Source organism: Rhopalosiphum maidis, chromosome 1 (assembly GCF_003676215.2).
Source record: "Rhopalosiphum maidis isolate BTI-1 chromosome 1, ASM367621v3, whole genome shotgun sequence".
NCBI lineage: Eukaryota > Metazoa > Arthropoda > Insecta > Hemiptera > Aphididae > Rhopalosiphum > Rhopalosiphum maidis.
The window spans coordinates 52341380-52360720 of NC_040877.1; the positions used below are offsets into that span (position 1 = coordinate 52341380).

At 27.4% G+C, this 19341-nt stretch overlaps 4 protein-coding genes across 5 annotated transcripts in view; 2 read left to right on the forward strand and 2 right to left on the reverse strand.

The window, feature by feature from the left end:
• Window positions 1-615: 615 nt before the first annotated feature.
• Window positions 616-3397, reverse strand: LOC113553793 (peptidyl-prolyl cis-trans isomerase-like 1). 2 transcript variants are annotated; one of them, XM_026957335.2, is made up of 7 exons: window positions 3167-3397; window positions 2937-3050; window positions 2552-2758; window positions 2361-2494; window positions 1668-1757; window positions 1460-1567; window positions 616-815 (listed from the first exon to the last, which is right to left on the reverse strand). In XM_026957335.2, the coding sequence occupies exons 3-7, from the start codon at window positions 2632-2634 to the stop codon at window positions 703-705; spliced, it is 528 nt and encodes a 175-aa protein (XP_026813136.1). In that variant the 5' UTR covers window positions 2635-2758; window positions 2937-3050; window positions 3167-3397; the 3' UTR covers window positions 616-702. The 2 variants fall into 2 exon arrangements, with proteins under 2 accessions (XP_026813136.1, XP_026813128.1); XM_026957327.2 differs by having other exon boundaries at window positions 2937-3397.
• Window positions 3398-3539: 142 nt separating this feature from the next.
• On the forward strand, window positions 3540-6063 carry LOC113553785 (pyruvate dehydrogenase [acetyl-transferring]-phosphatase 1, mitochondrial). The gene is made up of 6 exons (XM_026957314.2): window positions 3540-3726; window positions 3789-3933; window positions 4550-5034; window positions 5105-5250; window positions 5351-5543; window positions 5689-6063. The coding sequence occupies exons 1-6, from the start codon at window positions 3604-3606 to the stop codon at window positions 6007-6009; spliced, it is 1413 nt and encodes a 470-aa protein (XP_026813115.1). The 5' UTR covers window positions 3540-3603; the 3' UTR covers window positions 6010-6063.
• A 2990-nt stretch (window positions 6064-9053) lies between these two features.
• Window positions 9054-11223, reverse strand: LOC113548092 (vacuolar protein sorting-associated protein 4B-like). Its single transcript, XM_026948762.1, has 8 exons — window positions 11166-11223; window positions 10764-10875; window positions 10549-10690; window positions 10251-10485; window positions 9910-10177; window positions 9632-9845; window positions 9337-9565; window positions 9054-9275 (listed from the first exon to the last, which is right to left on the reverse strand). Exons 1-8 carry the CDS (start codon window positions 11187-11189, stop codon window positions 9174-9176), a joined length of 1326 nt encoding a protein of 441 aa, XP_026804563.1. The 5' UTR covers window positions 11190-11223; the 3' UTR covers window positions 9054-9173.
• A 121-nt stretch (window positions 11224-11344) lies between these two features.
• LOC113548091 (nuclear hormone receptor FTZ-F1) overlaps window positions 11345-19341 on the forward strand; it is a 61752-nt gene continuing 53755 nt past the window's right edge. The window contains exon 1 of the mRNA XM_026948761.1: window positions 11345-12343. Coding sequence (XP_026804562.1) covers window positions 12073-12343 — 271 coding nt within the window. The 5' untranslated portion in view covers window positions 11345-12072. The remainder of the gene's footprint in view (window positions 12344-19341) is intronic.

Sequence of the window (19341 nt, forward strand, 5' to 3'; positions counted from 1 at the left end):
AATGAAAACCTAAATTGAATAATTAAAAAAAAAAAAAACCTAAAATGTTTGAATTAATATTGGTTTTATTGTTATATCGCTCAATATTAATTGTAGGAGCCATTAGTCACACAGTAATATTATAAATATATTATTATATTTACAATTCATGAAAAAATTAGTATTATTTTCATATAAAAAGTAGATATAAATATATTTAATTTTATTAGTAATTGTAGTCTTATCCTATACAATACCTTAATAAATATCACAATTTTTTATTTGTACCCTAAAATATTGACAAAATACAAATTAAATGAAGAAAAAAGTGAACACTTTACAACAAAATATTGTCTAGTAGCAACTAATTTATTTTTGGAACTATTATTGCGGAGTAAAAATAGTGAAATAAAAATATTGAAGAATTCAAATGTAAGCTAAAATAAAGTACAACTTACAAGTAGTTAATGGTTAACTAAACCTTTACTGAAAATAAAAACATTCAAAACTGTCCCCAAGCAATTAAAAAAACTCTATTAAATTGTATGTTGGGTTAATAGCCTTTAGTCTGCTTGAAAAATTTAAAAAATACAAATACACTTAACACAACTTAATATCTAAATAAAAAAACTAAAATATGTTATTAATTTGTATTTTTTAATTGTAGAATAAATTGTAATATTTAAGTCAAATTTTGTAGATAGAGATGTATTTATTATGTGATTACATATTTATTCCACCTCTTAATATCTTTACATCATCAACAGGTCTATCATTTTTATCAGTTTCCACCATACCCATTCTTTTGACAACATTCATACCAGAATGAACACGACCTAATAAAAAATACAAAAAAAAAAAATGATTGTATATTAATAAATATATAAATAATACTTAAAATGTGTTAGTGAATATTCCAAATATTGGATCATAAAGTTTTATCAATAAAAATAACTTTAGTATTGTGTAGAGATTACATTTTTACATCTCCTTTTAATTGTTTATGAGTATGTATTATGATCAAATGTCGAAGAGTATAATAGCGCTTATAAACAATTTACTACATCAAGTTGTAAGGAATCTATCTTTATACATTTGAAATAAGCTTTTATTATTTATAGTTTATTCTAAAGATTGACAATAAAGAATAATATGGTATAAAATATAAATGTATTTAAATATGAGGCATTAGTTCAAAAAGGAGTTACTGTACAAAAAACATCAGTTAATGCACAGATACTTTTGTATGGGATAGAACATAAATTATGTTAAGAATGTAAGAATATGTTTTAAAATTTATTATAGGAATATTAACTTAAACTGTTATTAGATGCATAATTTTTATGTATGATTAATATGTAACACTATAGCTCCATAATAACTATTTAGTTATTATTAAAAAGTAAATATATATATATATATTTTACAGTTTTTATTTAATTTAAAAATATTCTTTAATTATATTAGATTACATATTTACCAAATATTGTATGTTTTTTATCTAGCCACTGAGTTGGTGCTAATGTAATGAAAAATTGTGAACCATTTGTATTAGGTCCTGAATTAGCCATAGACAAAATACCTGCTCCTAAAATAGTATAATAATACATAAACATCAATACAACAATATAAAAATGTATAATAAACAACATTTTTTTAAATATAGAATAGAGTTTAAAAGATTTAACCTGTATGTCTAAGATCATCATGAATTTCATCGTCAAAATGAGTACCATAAATTGATGTACCTCCTCTACCAGTGCCAGTAGGATCACCACCTAAAATAAGCAAGTAATATTATAGTCGTATTTATACTCGGTTTAATAATTTAATATGAGAAAACCTCTTAGTAGAAATCAGTATTTATCAATGTTTATTAATTAGCTCTAAGTGGGATATCAATAACTAATAAATATAAATTTATATGCCATACTCAAAAGGTGGCCAACTGATTTACCAAAGTATAATAGGTTTTAATTGTTTGTTTACTATTATAGATATTTTCTTGAATTATTTGTTGAAATTATAAACTTTAATATATATATATATACTATAAATTATTAATTATTAAGCATATTATATTAGATCAGTAGTTTTCAACCTTTTTGAGTCCATGGTTTCTTTTGATTTTGAAATCAAATAAACAACTCCCAAACAAATAATGATAAAAAAATTTTTTTTACAATTTTGTTTTTAGTTTATACTACAGATAATAACCGACAATGACAAATATGAAATTTATAAATATTGTAGAATAAAAATGGATATTTAAATCTATATTATGCTATTTGCATACATTTATTTGACCTAATAAAGAGAAAAATATTAGAAAATAAACTGTCCTGTTCTATTTAAAATTTTAAAAGATATTTAACTCTTACCTTGAATCATAAAATTACGAATAATTCTATGAAATTTTGTATTATTATAATAACCACGTCTACAAAGTTCGGCAAAATTACGACAAGTCTCTGGAGCATGATCCCAGTATAGTTCAATTGTTATCTGACCCATTCTAAAGTTAACAATAGTAAGTAAAAGTTTATAAGTGTTTTTATCAATGAATTCTTACGAAGTTTCAATAATTCCAAATTGTGGTTTCCATGACTTGTCTGGGATTCCACCAGCTCCGTGGATCATAACTGAATCTTTCATTATATTATTATTACTTTAAATGTATATTAGTGAATAATTAATTTAATTTAGATTTATTCAATTATAATGTTTCTTGCTTGTCTGCTTAGTATACAGTTTTGAAGAGAAATTGTTTTTTCAGTTCCTACAAGAAAATTAAATATCTTATAAATATAGATAATAATTATTACTTTATTAGGTAACAAAGAAATAAGTGTAATAATTACTACGTTATAAGTTATCATAAAACAGTTTACATTTAAAACTATTTCACAACAGCTAGGATGAATATTATGATAATTAAAAAATAGTTATATACCTACCTATAATTTCTTTTGTATGCCTATTGCAGATTATAATAAATAATTATAAATCAACAAAAAACAATTTGCATCAATCTGTATTCTGTTTCTGCTGTCTGTACTTCTATATGTAATCTGTTATTATAAATTTATAATATATTGACTATTTATAATTTTATGTTTAGTCCAATGATAGATAGAATCATAGACTTTAAGACTTATAAGTTTTCTGGATGTCTAAGGATACTTACTGAATAATGGATAGAAAAAAAGAAAATGGAAATAATAGGATGGACTGGGAAGAAGATCCTCGTATCGTTTATGCTTTATCACTGTTTAGTGCCGCTTAGGAGTTACGGCAAATAATGTAGTATTTGGTTGTTGCATAGAATATCCGTGGTTATACGGCACGGAGGGAAAAATAGATCAAACAGTGACGCACGCCGTTCTCTTATCTTTTAATTACGATGTAGCTACAACTACGGTTTAAGTTAGAACTGTGACCACAACATAGAGCTATCATAATCACAGTATATTATAATCCTGCTTGCTCCGTGATTATCATAAATTGTGATAAATGATAATAGAATTGGATAAAATTTATTCGATGACCGATGAATAAATATTTAAAAATTAATTCATACTTCATAGTTCATAGCTTTAATTATTGATTTTGATTTGGTGTATCATGTCTATTAATTTTTACACAAATAACGTTTGTTTATTAGGCATTAAAAATATATTCAAGTTTCAATTACATTCAAAATGTATTCATAGGTCTGTTGTTGCTAGAAAAATCACACCTCAAGAAGTATTACTTTTTAATTTTAGAATACCTACTACTTATTACTTAAATTATTCATATAATTTTAGGTGACAGCGATTTTAAGCTCTAAAGAACATATTTATGAATTTGAACAGAATTTGGGATCTGTTAAAGCATATGAAACAAATCAACTGGAATCAAATGCTCCAATTGAAGATGCTCGTGCTGAAGCAAAATGTCTTTTAACATCTGGTTGGTGTGTTTGAATGTATTATTAATAAGTTTTGGTTATAGTTTTTCAAATCGGGTTTCAAGCTTTTGATTTTACAATTATTGTGTCAAAAACAAATTCTAGTGACTGGTTATAAATTATTTATGAACATTTTTAAAATCAGGTTTTAAGCTCTGAATTTATAACAACCAAATTATCTTATACTATCTTCTCATAAAATTATGATTATAATTTATATTAAGACTAATAGATAATGTCTATATTGGCGTTCATTATAGTTGATTTATATCTCATCAGAAATTTATAATTTATCAAAATTTTAAATTTAATTTAAAACTAATTTTTTATTGATTATACTGCAGTTGCACTTAGGTTATATCATGACTAAAATTATTTAGTCTTGGGTTATATATGAGCCAGGCGTGAATCCAGAATATATTTTTGGTGCGAGGGGATGACTGTTAAAAACTCTTCATTAAATGATAGTTTCTTTATCGTTTAAAAGCTTCTGCAAGAATTATAGTTTCTCTCTCTATCATGGTGGCCAAAAGTGTATATTTAGTAAAGATAGAAATACTATATCTATATGTTTAATGTCAAAGACTTAAATTATTATCTATTGTTTTCAATTTTTAGGTATGTTGTTTGGAGTTTTTGATGGACATGGTGGCGCAAGTTGTTCACATGTAATTACCAAACGTTTGTTTGATTACATTTGTGTAAGTCTGTTACCCAAGCCATTACTTTTAGAATATCTAGAATCTGGCAATCAGCTTGTTGAAATGCGTAATGAGACATTTGATTTAGTTGCTGAATTAAAAAGCTTATATGCCCAAAGTTTAAAATCATATGTACTTAAATTAATAAATGAACGCCAAGAACATCAGTTTAAAATGAAAGATGCATTAGAAAAAGCATTTTTGCAACTTGATGAAGATATTATGTCTGAAGCAAGATTAAATATCAATAGTGAAGTAGATAATTTAACATTAAATGTTGGATTGTCTGGATCTGTAGCATGTGTTGCTCATATTGACGGCCCTCATTTACATGTTGCTTCAACTGGAGATTGTTTGGCAGTAGTTGGAGTATATACTGACGATGATACATGGATAGCTAAGGTAGACTAATATTATTTATGCCCCACATTCCTTAGAATATAGTATATACTATAGTTGTGTGTTTACCTAGGTCATGGTTGAAGAACATAATACTGATAATTTAAACGAACTACATAGAGTGATTTCTGAACATCCTTCAAATGAAAAAGATACGGTTATAAAATATGAAAGGCTTCTTGGTCAGCTAGCGCCATTAAGAGCTTTTGGAGATTTAAGGTTGTTACATTTTAAGTAAATTATAAATGATATTATAAAATATCTTTCATTTTATATGTGAGTTGTATTATTATTTGTTTGATAATATTTAAAATATTAGATATAAATGGTCAAGAGAAATGTTATTAGAACACATTGTTCCTAAATTGGGTGAAAATGCAATACCACCTTTTTACTACACACCTCCGTATTTGACCGCTAAACCTCAAGTTGCTCATCATCATCTTCAACCTAGAGATAAATTTCTGATACTTGCTACAGATGGTTTATGGGATTTTATGTCTCCGTTACAAGTAATATAGAGTTTTGTTAATATCATTGTTTTACAATTTTTAGGATTACACCAAAAATAAGTTGTTCATTAAAATTTAAAAACTATTCAGTATTTGTTTTTTAAAAGTGAAAAGTGTAACTAAAGTAATAATTTAAAAATTTTAGGTTGTTCGTTTGGTCGGAGAACACATGAGTGGAAAAGTTACACTGACACCACTTAAGTTGCCAAGAAAAAATATGAAATTAAGTGAAATAAATAATTTACTTTTACAAAGACGAGACAGTTTAAAACGAAAACCAGTTGATGCAAATGCATGTACACATTTAATACGTAATGCATTAGGGGGTTCAGAGTATGGTGTTGAGCATGCTAAATTATCTCAATTACTAAATTTACCTAAAAATATTTCTAGATCATTTAGAGATGATATAACTATAACCATTGTTTATTTTAATACTGAATACTTAAGACATCCTCAAGCTTAAAATAGTTAATTTGTTTTCAAATTTAAAATGTATGTCTAATGATATAGTGTGATAAAAAAAAACTATCATTATCTATTACATTTAATTTCAGAAAAAAACTAAATAAATATTAAATGTGTAAAGAATTAAAAATGCTTATATTTATTTATTGTTAATTGTTGAATATAATTTAATCACAAACAAATGTAATTTTAAATAGTAGCATACACAAAATTTGTTTATGCTGAAAAAGGGAAGTAATATAAATATAATAAAAAAATTGCTCAGGTTATTCTTATTACATTAAATCTAGGCCCACAAGAGTATATCTAGACCTAATCATTGATTGTAACAAAAAGTACTGACAATTTTAATAGTTTCTAAGTTTAATCCTTTATATTTTGTGTGATAAAAAAATATTTTTAATGTTAGCAAAAATCATAACAATATATAAACAAAATAAATAGATTATATTAAACAGACTTAAAAAAAATAAATTATTTCATATTTATTTGAGATTATAAAACAAATGGAATTTTAACTATTAGTAAAATGAATATATAAATATATATATAATACATTTTATATTTTATTGTAAATTATAATATCCCCATTAACCATAATAAATTGTTAACAAACACATTATTTCCATTTATAACTAATTTATCAAATAAAATAAATTATCAAAATTAATTGCTACAATTTGCCTATTGCCTTGCAATTTTTAATACATAATGTATTAAAATAGTTTACGACAAAACAGTAATTATTTATTTATAAAGTAAAATTATTCAATGGGCACCATGTAATGACATATACAGTTAACATTGAAACAATTATAATATGAATGTTACAACATTTTAATTATACTAAACTATATCTCTAGGCTTAAATATTAATGATAATTTATTTTTTACTAAGTATTTCATAAGTTTTTTTGAGTACAAAGTAATAGATCATAGATGGCTGAGGCAAGTAAATACATACTTAATTAATTAGTATAAATAAAAAATCAGTATTAAAGAAATTTGTTTTAAATTATTGTCAGTTTTTGTTGTATGTCTCAACTAAAACTTTTGTAGTTAGGTTTATTATTTCTATTATACTGTTTGATATTTAGCATTTACCATACATTTTTATATACTTATCAGGTAAAGAGGAAAATTAAACCAGTTCATTTAATTGTTTAAAATTATACTTGATGTATCAATATTGAATTTATCTTTGAAATAGGGTTTAAGATCAGATAAACATTAAGTCAGGACAAATTTATTTAATTAATAAGCAAAAATTTTGGTTCGGATAATTTTCATGTTTATGTTTGAAAGATTTTTTAAAAATAATACCTCTATCCCTATTATTTATTAAAAATTATAAACTAAAGAGCTCTAGCCACCCACCTATTTAAAATTGCAGTCCTCATTGAGTCATCATTGTATCGTTATTGAATTTAGTGATGCAATGCAATTTCATAGCTTTTGTTAGGGAAAATAAAAATAATAATTTTTAGTATTGAACTAAATATTCAGTTCAGTGTTTTTAAGGTATTTAAATTTAAAAATATGAATTTTTACCATACAAAGTGAAGAGAATGGCAGAGAATTTGACAAAAAAAAAAAATACTTCTTTATAATTTTCCTTAGTAAATAAAATCTATTAATCATAAATATGTTTTTAAGAGGGAAAAACATTGAAGTATAAATAATTATTCTCACAGAGGATAATATATAAAGTAGTGTGCTGTTATTTTTGTTATGGAGTTATGTAATTGGTTAATTTTACAATTATTTTTTTAACAGTAATTTCTTGCAAGTAATCAAAATAACAAAAACATATGTAGCGTGTTGTGAAAATAAAACAATAAAGAATAAATTTATGTATAAAATGTCGCAAATACCATTTAATTTTCTTCTAAAAAGCAAACAATTTGCAACAAGTAAGTTTGTTGATAATGAAGTCACTTAATTATTAACTGACAATAATTTTAAAGGAAATATATTCTACTTTATTATGGATATTAGTTATATAAATACATAACATTATTAAGAAAATCTATTCATAAGAATTTCAATAAATATAATACCTTGTACTAGAAGTTCTCAAACTATGGGTCACCTAACCCATAAGTGGTTCTATTATTAGTGGGTGGCATTAAGCAGGGACGTTGCACCCGCATATAATTTCTCAGTCTTTTAAATGTAAAACAGCAAAAACTATTATGCGCGGGAAAAAAAAAGGAGGCTACCATTCATAACTAAGAAACAAAATGTTGACAACTTAAAAAGGAGAACTTAGGCTGAGAAATATAGTTTTTATTTTTTCAATATCAAAACGACAAAAAAAGTTATTTAAGTTCAAAAATAATGTATTTTGAAACAATAAAAATTGTTTTTAAGCCATATCAAAAAATAAAAATTATATTTCACAGAAAATGTTCTCAATTATTTTGTCTATATAGTAAGTGAATTTAGTCCTGACTAACTAATACAGCCTAAGTGGTTCTATTCCGCACAAAACTTACATATTTTGTAAGACGTAGATAACATATGTGGGTGTAGCATCCTCTTAAGTTTTAAAATATTTATACAATGTTTAATATTGGAATACCATAAAATATTTATATTATATATATAAAAATAAAAGATATATTTTATTGATAAATATGAATATATAATACAGTATTTTCCATGTAATAATATTGAAAAAATTGATGTTCAAATTTATCATTGATATTATGTATGACGATTACAAGTATATTATATACCAGTGATATATTACCATAACGCTACTAGATATATTATGTTGTGTGTTGACAAAATTAAAAATTTTTTAAAATGGGTTGTACCATGAAAGCATACTACATGCTTATTAAGCATGTTATAAAGAAATAGATTGATAAATTATTAAGTAGCTAAATTTTGTGGAAGACTAATAAAATATTTATGAAAATTGATTAAAAATTAAATGATTTATTATTATATAATATCTAGACAATATATGAAAAATAAAAGTATTATAAATAATATGTATAGTTGACGAGGATAACATAATAATTAGATACAAAGTTGGGGAAAATAATTTTATTTCTAAAAAAAAAAAAAATCATGTCTTGAACCACTGGAGAAACAGAACTGGTTAAAAATTGATTCATTTTCATCGCATTTATTTGAACATTTAGAGCTGACTCACCCTTCTTGACCAAAGTCCATAGTAAACTTATCCAATTTTTTCATATCATCATCATTCACTGTAGGTTTAGATGTAGCCAATGAACGTAACATATCACTCTATAAATAACAGTGTATGGTATAGTAGATATTTAAATAATTAAAAATATCAGTTATTTACCATAGAAACAGCAGGTTCAAGAAGTTTATCACTGGGGACATCCATAAATGACATTTCAATGGCACCAGGGCTACCTGGAGAACACGGTGTTAACAAATCATTCACAATTACATTTGGATCTGCTCGGCTAGGTCCAGATATTCGTTTAAAATGTGTAGCTGTTTGTACTTTACGTACTGGTTGCATTAATGCATCTCTTACAACTATACTGATATCTGCTCCTGAATAGCTAATTAAAATAATGCATTTTTTATTTTATAAATTTAATTTTATAAGAACATTTTAGTATAAATACCCTTCAGTTTTAGTTGCCAATGTCTTTAGGTCAGCTTCAGTTAGTAAATGATAAGTGTTGCCTAAATTTTGTTTTAACATTATTAACCGAGCATGTTCTTCTGGTAAAGGTATGTAAATACGCTTTTCAAAACGTCTACGTATAGCTGCATCAAGTACCCAAGGTATGTTTGTGGCTCCCAATACAAGAATACCTTCATTATCAGTACCAACACCTAAACAATAAAATATTTAATAATATGAAAACCAAACATAAACATAAAAAAATGTCATTATTACCTTGCATTTGAACTAAAAACTCAGTCTTTATTCGACGAGCTGATTCGGATTCATTATCTGAACGTGATGAACAAAGTGAATCTACCTCATCAATAAATATAATGCTGGGTTTATGTTGTCTAGCTAATTCAAAAAGATTTTTGACAAGTTTTTCAGATTCACCTAACCATTTAGATACAAGATCAGAAGATGAGACAGAAAAGAATGTAGAATTATTGGCTTCTGTTGCAACTGCTTTTGCTAGGTATGATTTACCAGTTCCTGGTGGCTAAGATAATAATTAAAATAAATTTTCATTTTTCATGAATGTAATCATTTTTGAAAATATTGAATATATATACCCCAAATAATAATATTCCTTTCCAAGGGATTCTTTTGCCAGTGAACAAGTGAGGGAATTTTATAGGAAGTATGACAGCTTCTTTAAGTGCTTCTTTTGCTCCTTCTAAGCCAGCAATGTCAGACCATTTTACACAAGGTTTCTCAACAACAATAGCCCCTTCTAATTTATTTTGTAGTTTTTTTGCTTCAGGGTCGTCTCCATCATCATCACTGTCATTTTTCTTGTCATCATTTCTTTAAATAATCATAATATGTCATTTTTATTTTCATATTCATATATTTTATAGAGAAACTTACTTAGAGTTTGACTCTCCAGCTTTAACTGGTTTCTTTTTATTTTTACCATTTTTCAAGTAATCTTTTAGTTTTTCAGCTCTTTCTAAATATTGTGTACAACGACCTCGTATGCTATCCTTAGCTTTTTCTCCTTGGGTTTCATCTGTATATTTGTAGAAAAAAACGCTTCAAAAAATATGTATTTATATTTTTATATATATTTATATTAAACTTACATTTTAGAGCATGTAAAAAATATTCAATCCCGCTTTCATATAATTTTAAAGCTTCTTCATAATTTTTATTACGGTCTTCTTCAGTTGCTTTGGTTACTAAATCAATTGCTTTCTAGTAAAAAATAATGTTAAAATAGATATAATTTTAATTTGGTTATAGGTAAATAATTTGTAGAAAATAAAAATGAAAATAAAGTGTTTAATTAAATTAAAAAATGTCTTGGTCAATTAAATTCTTTCTTAGATTTAAAATAATATAATTAGAACCACCTACCCCACTACCAAAGTTATAAATTTACAACTACAATATCCACTTAAGAATCAAACTTGTAGATTGTTGGATTTAAACTTTATATTCATCTTAATTTTGATAATTGCATATTATATAATATTATTAATTACCTGTAGAGTAGCAGATACGGCCATATTATAATTATAAACTAAATTAAGTATATGAATTATTAATATTTAGATATTCATTTAATTGATTAATAATTGTTCCAGTTGTTCGACTAAAAACTTTTATTTTTATGGAAAATAATAAATATCTAGAGAAAATCCACAATTGATAAGGATATGCGAGTGCAGTGTAACCAACGGCTATAACCTAGTGTGTCATCCGGACAACAGATGTCGTTATCCCGGGACAAACGCCGGAAAACGACAGCTATTGTCCTATCCAATTGTCTTGGAACAGTGTTTTTCCGTAAAATTCGCGTGAAAATTCATGCCGACCTTTGTCTCGAGCCCGGTAGCACCGGTGGACATCCGTGGTATTTTCAACGAAAACTGCTCATGTTGGATGACCTACTTTCTAAAAGAACCGTCGAGACGGCAAGCCTGCGTTCATCGTAAAGTGGACCTACGGTGTTATTATTATTTTTTTTTTTCATCCGCAAACCAAATTATTCATTTTCACTTTTTTTTATCTCTCCCCCTTGTGCGAAAAAAAAACAAAATAAGTAAATAAATCCGTCCGTCGCAACCCTTCGCGTTTCGCCGCCGTAGTCCGTTTCGTCGTCACGTCGTACAACAAGACATTAACGACGAAATCGTCATCCGCCGCCGACGTGTACGTAGATAATAGGTATTTGTAATATTTTATATTTTTCCGCCGCCGCCGTCGTCCCGGACGGTTGCCGTCCTGTGCTGTGTACCGTCGCGCCAGTGTTCATAACAATACCTATATTATTATACATATATCTATGCCAGACGACGTGAAAAACAAGTGCAAGTGAATGACGACGATGGCCTACCGACCTATATTGCCGCCGCGGTGGCCGTCCGTCGGAAGTATATCGGTACGAGCATGACGGCGCAACTGTCGGAGTACGCGACGTCGGGCCCGATGGCCGGCGACGAGAACGGCGGTGGCAGCAGCAGCAACGATAGCGGCGGCGGCGATGAATCCGCCGCCGAACGGCGGGTGGTGATGATAGCATTCAAAATGGAAAATGATTGCGATGGTGAAACGGCCGCTGGACCGTCGCAAGACGACTCGAACTCGGAACCGCACGCCATGATGCTGCAGCAGCAGCAGTCGCCGCCACCGTCGTTCTCGTCGGACGGCAATACAGCTGGTAAGACGGCGTACATATTTTTATCGTATTATAATGTTATGTATGTATATAATAACATGTTACGGTCCCGATCGAGGGAGTTTTCCTCTGTCGTGGAAAAACAACGTGTACGCGATGGACTCGGCGTCACCGGACGTCCGGGTCACGTATTTCCTGGACGGGGCGGGCGCGCGGAGCAACACTTTCTCTTTTCTATCTCCCTTTCCGCCGCCGCCGACGCTAGCTCGGTCCTCTCGCCCGCCATCGCCGCTGTCGCCCAGCGTCGTCCGTGTCGTATTCATTGTATGGTGCACCTTTCGGTGACGCTGTCGGCCGTCGTTTGAGTGGCGTGCGGAGTTAATAGATGCTTATCATCTCATTCGGCAGATAGATAACCGCTGCCGTTGCACTTCACCTGTTGTGGTTCGGGAGGGTGAGCGGGCGGGGTGACCTTTTACTGGTCAAGTTCATGCACGGGCACCGCGGAGCCTTGACTGTGGACACGGTGATTAGCTATTTTGGGTTCACGCGGTCGCCGGCAGTGCCTTGGTGGACGGTGTTGGAGGTGGTGGCGGTGGCCAGCTCGGTGGGAGTCCCGAAGACGTACACGTTTGCATAGAGCGTACCGTTTTCACCTGATGCGCAACACAATGGGTCAATGCGTAGACGTAACGGCGAAGGGTAGGCGCGCGTGCTGTGCCTGTGCAGTGGTTGTTTTTTCGTTACTCGTCCGACGTCCCGTGGTTGGCGGGAGGGCGTGCTCTGGCATTGTTATGCGACATCAGAGGCGTAACGCCGAAACACGTCTTTTGTCGGCGTTCGCCGGTAGCCGTTTTTCTTCCGATTTTTCCGTCCACGTTCTTCCGACTGTTTCAATCGAGGTGTAGGTCCTGCAATACGGTTTTAATCATGTTAAATTAATAAAAACGCGGACAACAGATAGGGGCTACTAGCCCTTTCTCATTCGCACGATTTACAATTATTAACTCGTTTTATTGTGAGAAGTACTATTGATCGTATTCGCATTTTGTAACTCGAAGTCACCGCCCGCTGGTCAGAAGCTATACCCATTGGGCATTATCTCATATCTTCTATGATCATTGATATGTAACATATTACGGATATGGAATTTCTGTCTTCACTAAATATACACTCTTAGGTTAACATAACAAAGAGAGAAACGATTACTCGAACAGAAACTTCTTAGTGATAAATAAATCAATAAATATTTAAACAAGAGAGAAAAGAGATGTAACGATGTTACAATGGTTTCAGTTGTGGTGTTGGCGTCCATACATCATTTACGAGTAATATCTATGTTTATTTTACCACACATAAACTGGTTTGAAATAACATTTTATTGCTAATAAACAATGATCATTGGGTGTTGTATATAGTTAGAAATTAGTAGTAGTCTGTAGACGATAGTGTTTTAGATGTAGTTAGGATCATAATGAATAAAATAATATATTTCGGACTATTTTAGAGGATACCAATTGCTGTTGAATACACTTGATTCTTTCTTCTTTATTGTCACTGATTTTGTCCGTTATTTTAAACAATCTTCTACGAAATAATTAATATCCATTCTTGCTTATGAGTTTTTATTAATTTATCGTAATAAATATAGTCGATGTTTAAGGATTTCACGGCTTTCTACAGTAACACGACTAATTTTGTTATTAAGGTTATTTTAAATGAAAAATACTTTTTGTTGATTATCAAATAAACGTCGAGATTGATTCAATACGTTCATTTAATGACATAGGTATTTAAAATTTTTAATAGGTAGATTTATTATTAAGTTACCATTGATACTAGGCAAATTCTACTAAGATTACTCATAGTCATTAACCCCATAGGCCATAATAAAAACTAAAAATATTTTTTTATACCTGGTTTAGTAATAAAAGCAAATTAAAATTAAAATTTTTAATAATACATTCTGCATATTTTTTTGATTTTAAATATATATACAATGCATTTCCGGTTATTACTACTTATCCATCTATATATTGTTAAATGAATCGTCATTATTTAAAAGGTAATGTACAATGATTCATGTTTAATAAACGTTCGTCAAATAGAAATTCTATTAACCGAATTAAAATATTAAAAACTAAACGAGTGTAGAATAATTGTTCTGACTCTTAATTAAATCGAATGTAGTAAGAAAAGTATGTTGATCAATGGTTTTTTTTTTAATAAAAGATTAAATTAAAAATATTTACAAAATAAATTAAATACTTATTTTTAACTTTTTAACTAGGTACCTACTCGTATATATTTGGTTATTTGGTAGGAATATTTAGTAATTGGTAGGTATTTAATATTTTAATGTTATCAATTATAAATAAATTTCAACAATCTGTACAGATATATCGTAAAGCCAAAAAACTAGGTATAGACAATATTTTGTGTTATAATATGTTTCAATATTGAATTCAAATAAAAACTTAATTTGTAAATTTAAAACACCTATTGAATTTTACTATACGATTATTTAAAATATTGAAAAATAAAAAAAAGTTATATTTTGATTCAATTTTAATCACTTCTTTTTATGTAGACGCGAGTTTAGACTTTTTAAGTATGTCTACGTTACAACGATAAAAACTAATTTATCGAACCTTTTCTGTAGCATATATGTCTTGAATTTGTGTGTTAATTTAATATAAGCTACTTATTTATTCAAAAAATTACTAACGTTTTTGAATTTATTTATTTTACATAATTTTAAGTCGTTACAAAAAACAGTTTAGGAAAAATTTTTTTTTTTTTATTATTTATTATTATTTTTTAAGTTTTCTATTCTTTTCAATGACTAATGACATACATTATCAATTTAATTTTCTAAGTTGAATATTATTTGAAGTAATGCGGTCTATAAAATTAAATATCATCAGACTAATAGTTTTATTAGTTAAAAGTATTTAAAGTTTAGATCAACGGAGTAGTGGACTATTTTTTATAACATATTCTTAGTGTAGTACTTCGGAGCAGTTCATCTGAATTTTAAATATTTAAAAATCATAAACGAATCCTCTAAAATTATATTTGTATACATCGAAGTTTAAAGAAAAAAAAATTCTGTTTTGAAAAACGTGACTTTCAACAACTTAAAATTAAGTAGGTAAAATAAAATATTTCCAAAAACGTTGTTAGGTTTTTGAAATAACGAATGTCTTACGTTATATTTATTGATCACCCGGTATACAAAAATAATAGTAGTTACTAGTTAGTCAGGTATGTTGTTTTATTTGTATAATTATGTTCTGTATGTTCTGATTACTTACATTATAAAGTACCTAATACTGTTCAATAATTACATTTTTGTAAATAAAGATTTCAATTTTAATCATGACATAGTGCCCAATGAATTATAATATAACGTTTGAATTGTTGACCCACAACAGTTAGTATGATTTCCCCTACTAATTCTATAGCAGGGAGGAAAGATTATTATTGGATGCATCCGGACTTAAATTGACCAAGTTATGCTTTGATATTAAAGGTTAAAATACATACTAATAGTTCATGGCCTAATCTTAACATATCCAATACTTCAGAATATATTAGTTGGTAAACTATATACGCACTAGTAAAATGTGTAAAAGCTAAATAAATATATCCTCATTTTTTTAATCGTCTGGTATGTAAATAAGGGTTTAGAATTGTTATTATAATAACATATTTTGAATTATAGCATTAGGAATCATATTTTTATTAAAATTAACGATTTTATCATTAAGTTTAAATTATTAAACACTGTAGACAGTTGTTACTGTTTCTAAATAATTAATGTATTTATTTATAATCATAAAAGTGATTATTTATTTTTTGTAATTTAAATTATAAAAACAATTAATATAATTGAAATAAAGTGGGCTTAGAAATGTTCAAATAAATATTTGATTACTTAAAAAATGTAATTTAGTTAAAAAAATATATTTGCAAGGCTTCGTTTTTAACATTTTTTTTGGTACCCACTGGTTGTTTGTTATTACTCTTCCAACGTTATTACTATTTTTATCTTACGACGTATCATTATATTAATATTTTAAATAATAGTCAATATTTGTATTTTTTTTTTTTTAACTAATTTGCTTGTATGACATACTAGTTGTATGAATTATTGTATTTTATTTAAATGTGTATTAATATCGACGCATTGAAGGTAAAACTGTACAAAAAGGTGTATACAAAATATTCAATGTTTTGGCTGTACATCTATTTATTGTTTATGAGTATTCTAGCGAATATTCTTTATAAGACATGCGCAATGCCGTGGGACATTTAAAATTATTCGCTAAAGCAAGCTTCCAACCAATTTAAATACTGTTTCACCTTCACTACAAGTCTGTCAACATTTTTCGTCAGCTTTTGTGGTTAAGTTGAACTTTTTTGTAGTGCGCGTCACGTGATTATTTTATTAAAGTTTTGCTTATCATTGTCGGACTAGACCATAGAAAAATGGTGACACGGAACAAAAGTGATAAGGCTCTCAAATTTTGTTTATTTGATTTATTTCCCGACTTCCCGTAAATATTTTTGATATAGATGATACGATGAGGTTTGTGAGTTGTGACTCTTGCGTATGCGCAATATTTTAAACTGTTCACATTGTAGTGCACCGTTCACTTATCTTGAATATTTGTGTGGTTTTTTTCTAAGTATAAAATTTTACTGTGAAATTATCGACAATGTTGAAATGTAATGGTCAAAATATTCTATATTATAGAGCTTAGTCATAATATCATATTAATACTCATTACATTATACTATAATATTAAAATTTTTTGATACAAAATCGGACTAAGTTATATTAGATTGTTAAGGTAATAGTAGAGGTTATAGTATATGTGCGACATTTTATTTCCATTACCTAGTTATTACAGCTGTTATTAAGTGTAATATTACATTGAGCTGATTGAAGTTAATTATGTTTTTAAGTGGACATTTTGCTGCATTATTAACATGTTAGTTATTATAATTTCATGATATAACTATATAATTTTCTAAATATGTTAGCAACTTATCAGTTATGCTGATTTGTTGGTGTCATTCGATTATTGATCTAAATTTATAATCAGAAGTCATAATAAATGATGTCTAATATAATATGTCTTAATAGCAATGTATAGAAATTTAATTTTAATTTTTTTTTTGTTTCAAGAAAATATGTCTAAAAGAAAAATTAAGATTTTATCAAAATATTTTAAAAAATTTTTAGTGGGCGGAAAGTATCTGTAGAATGATAATCGCAATGTACGTTCAAAGCGAGGTTCAAAGCAAGCAAAAATTAATTTAATTTACTTAGTGATTGACAAGAATAAACGACCAAAAATTTAAATGTTAAGTGGAAAAAATAAAAAGTTTAACATTAACCAATAAAAATCTATTTTATAAGATAAATTGTATGCAAAAAAAAAAAAAAAATTATAAATTTGTGTGCTTTAAAAATGAAAAATTATTTGTAAGAACAATCGATGACGCTAATGTCTCACTTATAAATGATGAAAATAGTTTTTAAAATTGTATTAATTAGATTGTTAATTTAATGAAGTACATTTTACTTTATATTTTATTTTATTTATTCGTTTTAAACATTCAAGCATTTCATAATACGTAGTATATATTATGCTCGCACTAACGTTTTTAAACTACGCAACTAATTATTTATGTTATTTCTCAGACTTTGTTTAATACAGAATATGATTATTTTACATTGTGCGGTAATATATTAAAATAAACGAACTATTTTTCATTAAAAATGATCAAAATATAATAGACATTTTAATGAAATAATTAAAAAAAAATTGTCATGACTTCATTTCTGTAATAAATTATTTCAAAATTACAACATATTAATAACTATTTTATAAAAATTAAAATTTAGAATGATGAAATAAATAGTTTGTTTAAAAGAAACTTGGGTACCTAGTATGTATTATGATTTATGAATAAATAGAAATATGATTTTATAAAAGCAGATATAGTAAAGGCAAGTGTAAATATTTCGAACAATTAACGTATACCTGTTGTACATGTCAGATTGCCATCAAATGATATATAGCAATTTTGGCTATCTTAAATAATATTTTATCAAATTGAAATAACTCAAACGGTGGATTGTGTATAATAAATGAATATATGAAAGTACCTAAATAGTATCGTAAATCGTGTACCTATGTGGTGTATAATATAAATAATACATAATTTATATATTGATACACGATTTTATAGTATTTTAGGATTTATACGGCACGTTTTTTAGAAGGAAATTTTCTCAATTATTTGTTAAAGCATAAAGATAAACAATAAAAACCATGATATTTTTGTAGAAGTTTTAATAAAATTGATACCTTCATAATATATAATTATGTCATTAAAAATGTAATAATATAAGAGACTCGGCTTCCTTTTTTAAAATGCGATGATTTATCATTAGATTCAAAATGTATAACTTTATAATTATAAGAAATAAATAATAATTAATAATATAATATTATTATCAATGTTTATCGTGTTCCGAAACATCCACGATTAGCCGAGTGATAAATACTAAAAGTACTAGTTTCTATATTTTATTCTGATTTTTCACTTAATTCTGACTCAATCTTAAATTTATTTTAAGTGAAAAATATTTTAAATATTATGTACACCTTATGCTTTTATAATACATTATCATTAAAACATAAAAACCAAATTAATGTTACGCCAAACATAATATTCTTATCTATTAATTTGGTATAAAATATATCTGTGGTATAAAATTAATTCTTATTATATTATTGACATGGAGCTAAATACGGAGCCTAGTAGTATTGGTTTATTAAAATATAAGATTGAATTTACGTAACTACCGTTATGATTACACTGATAGAAAAATAAATGTCGACTTCCTGATATATTAACAATAATAAGTTAATTAATAGACACCTAAACCTAAGTTTACATTTAACTTACAATATAATTTCATACATATAGAACACAGGTTTATACTCTGGGTGGTTAAA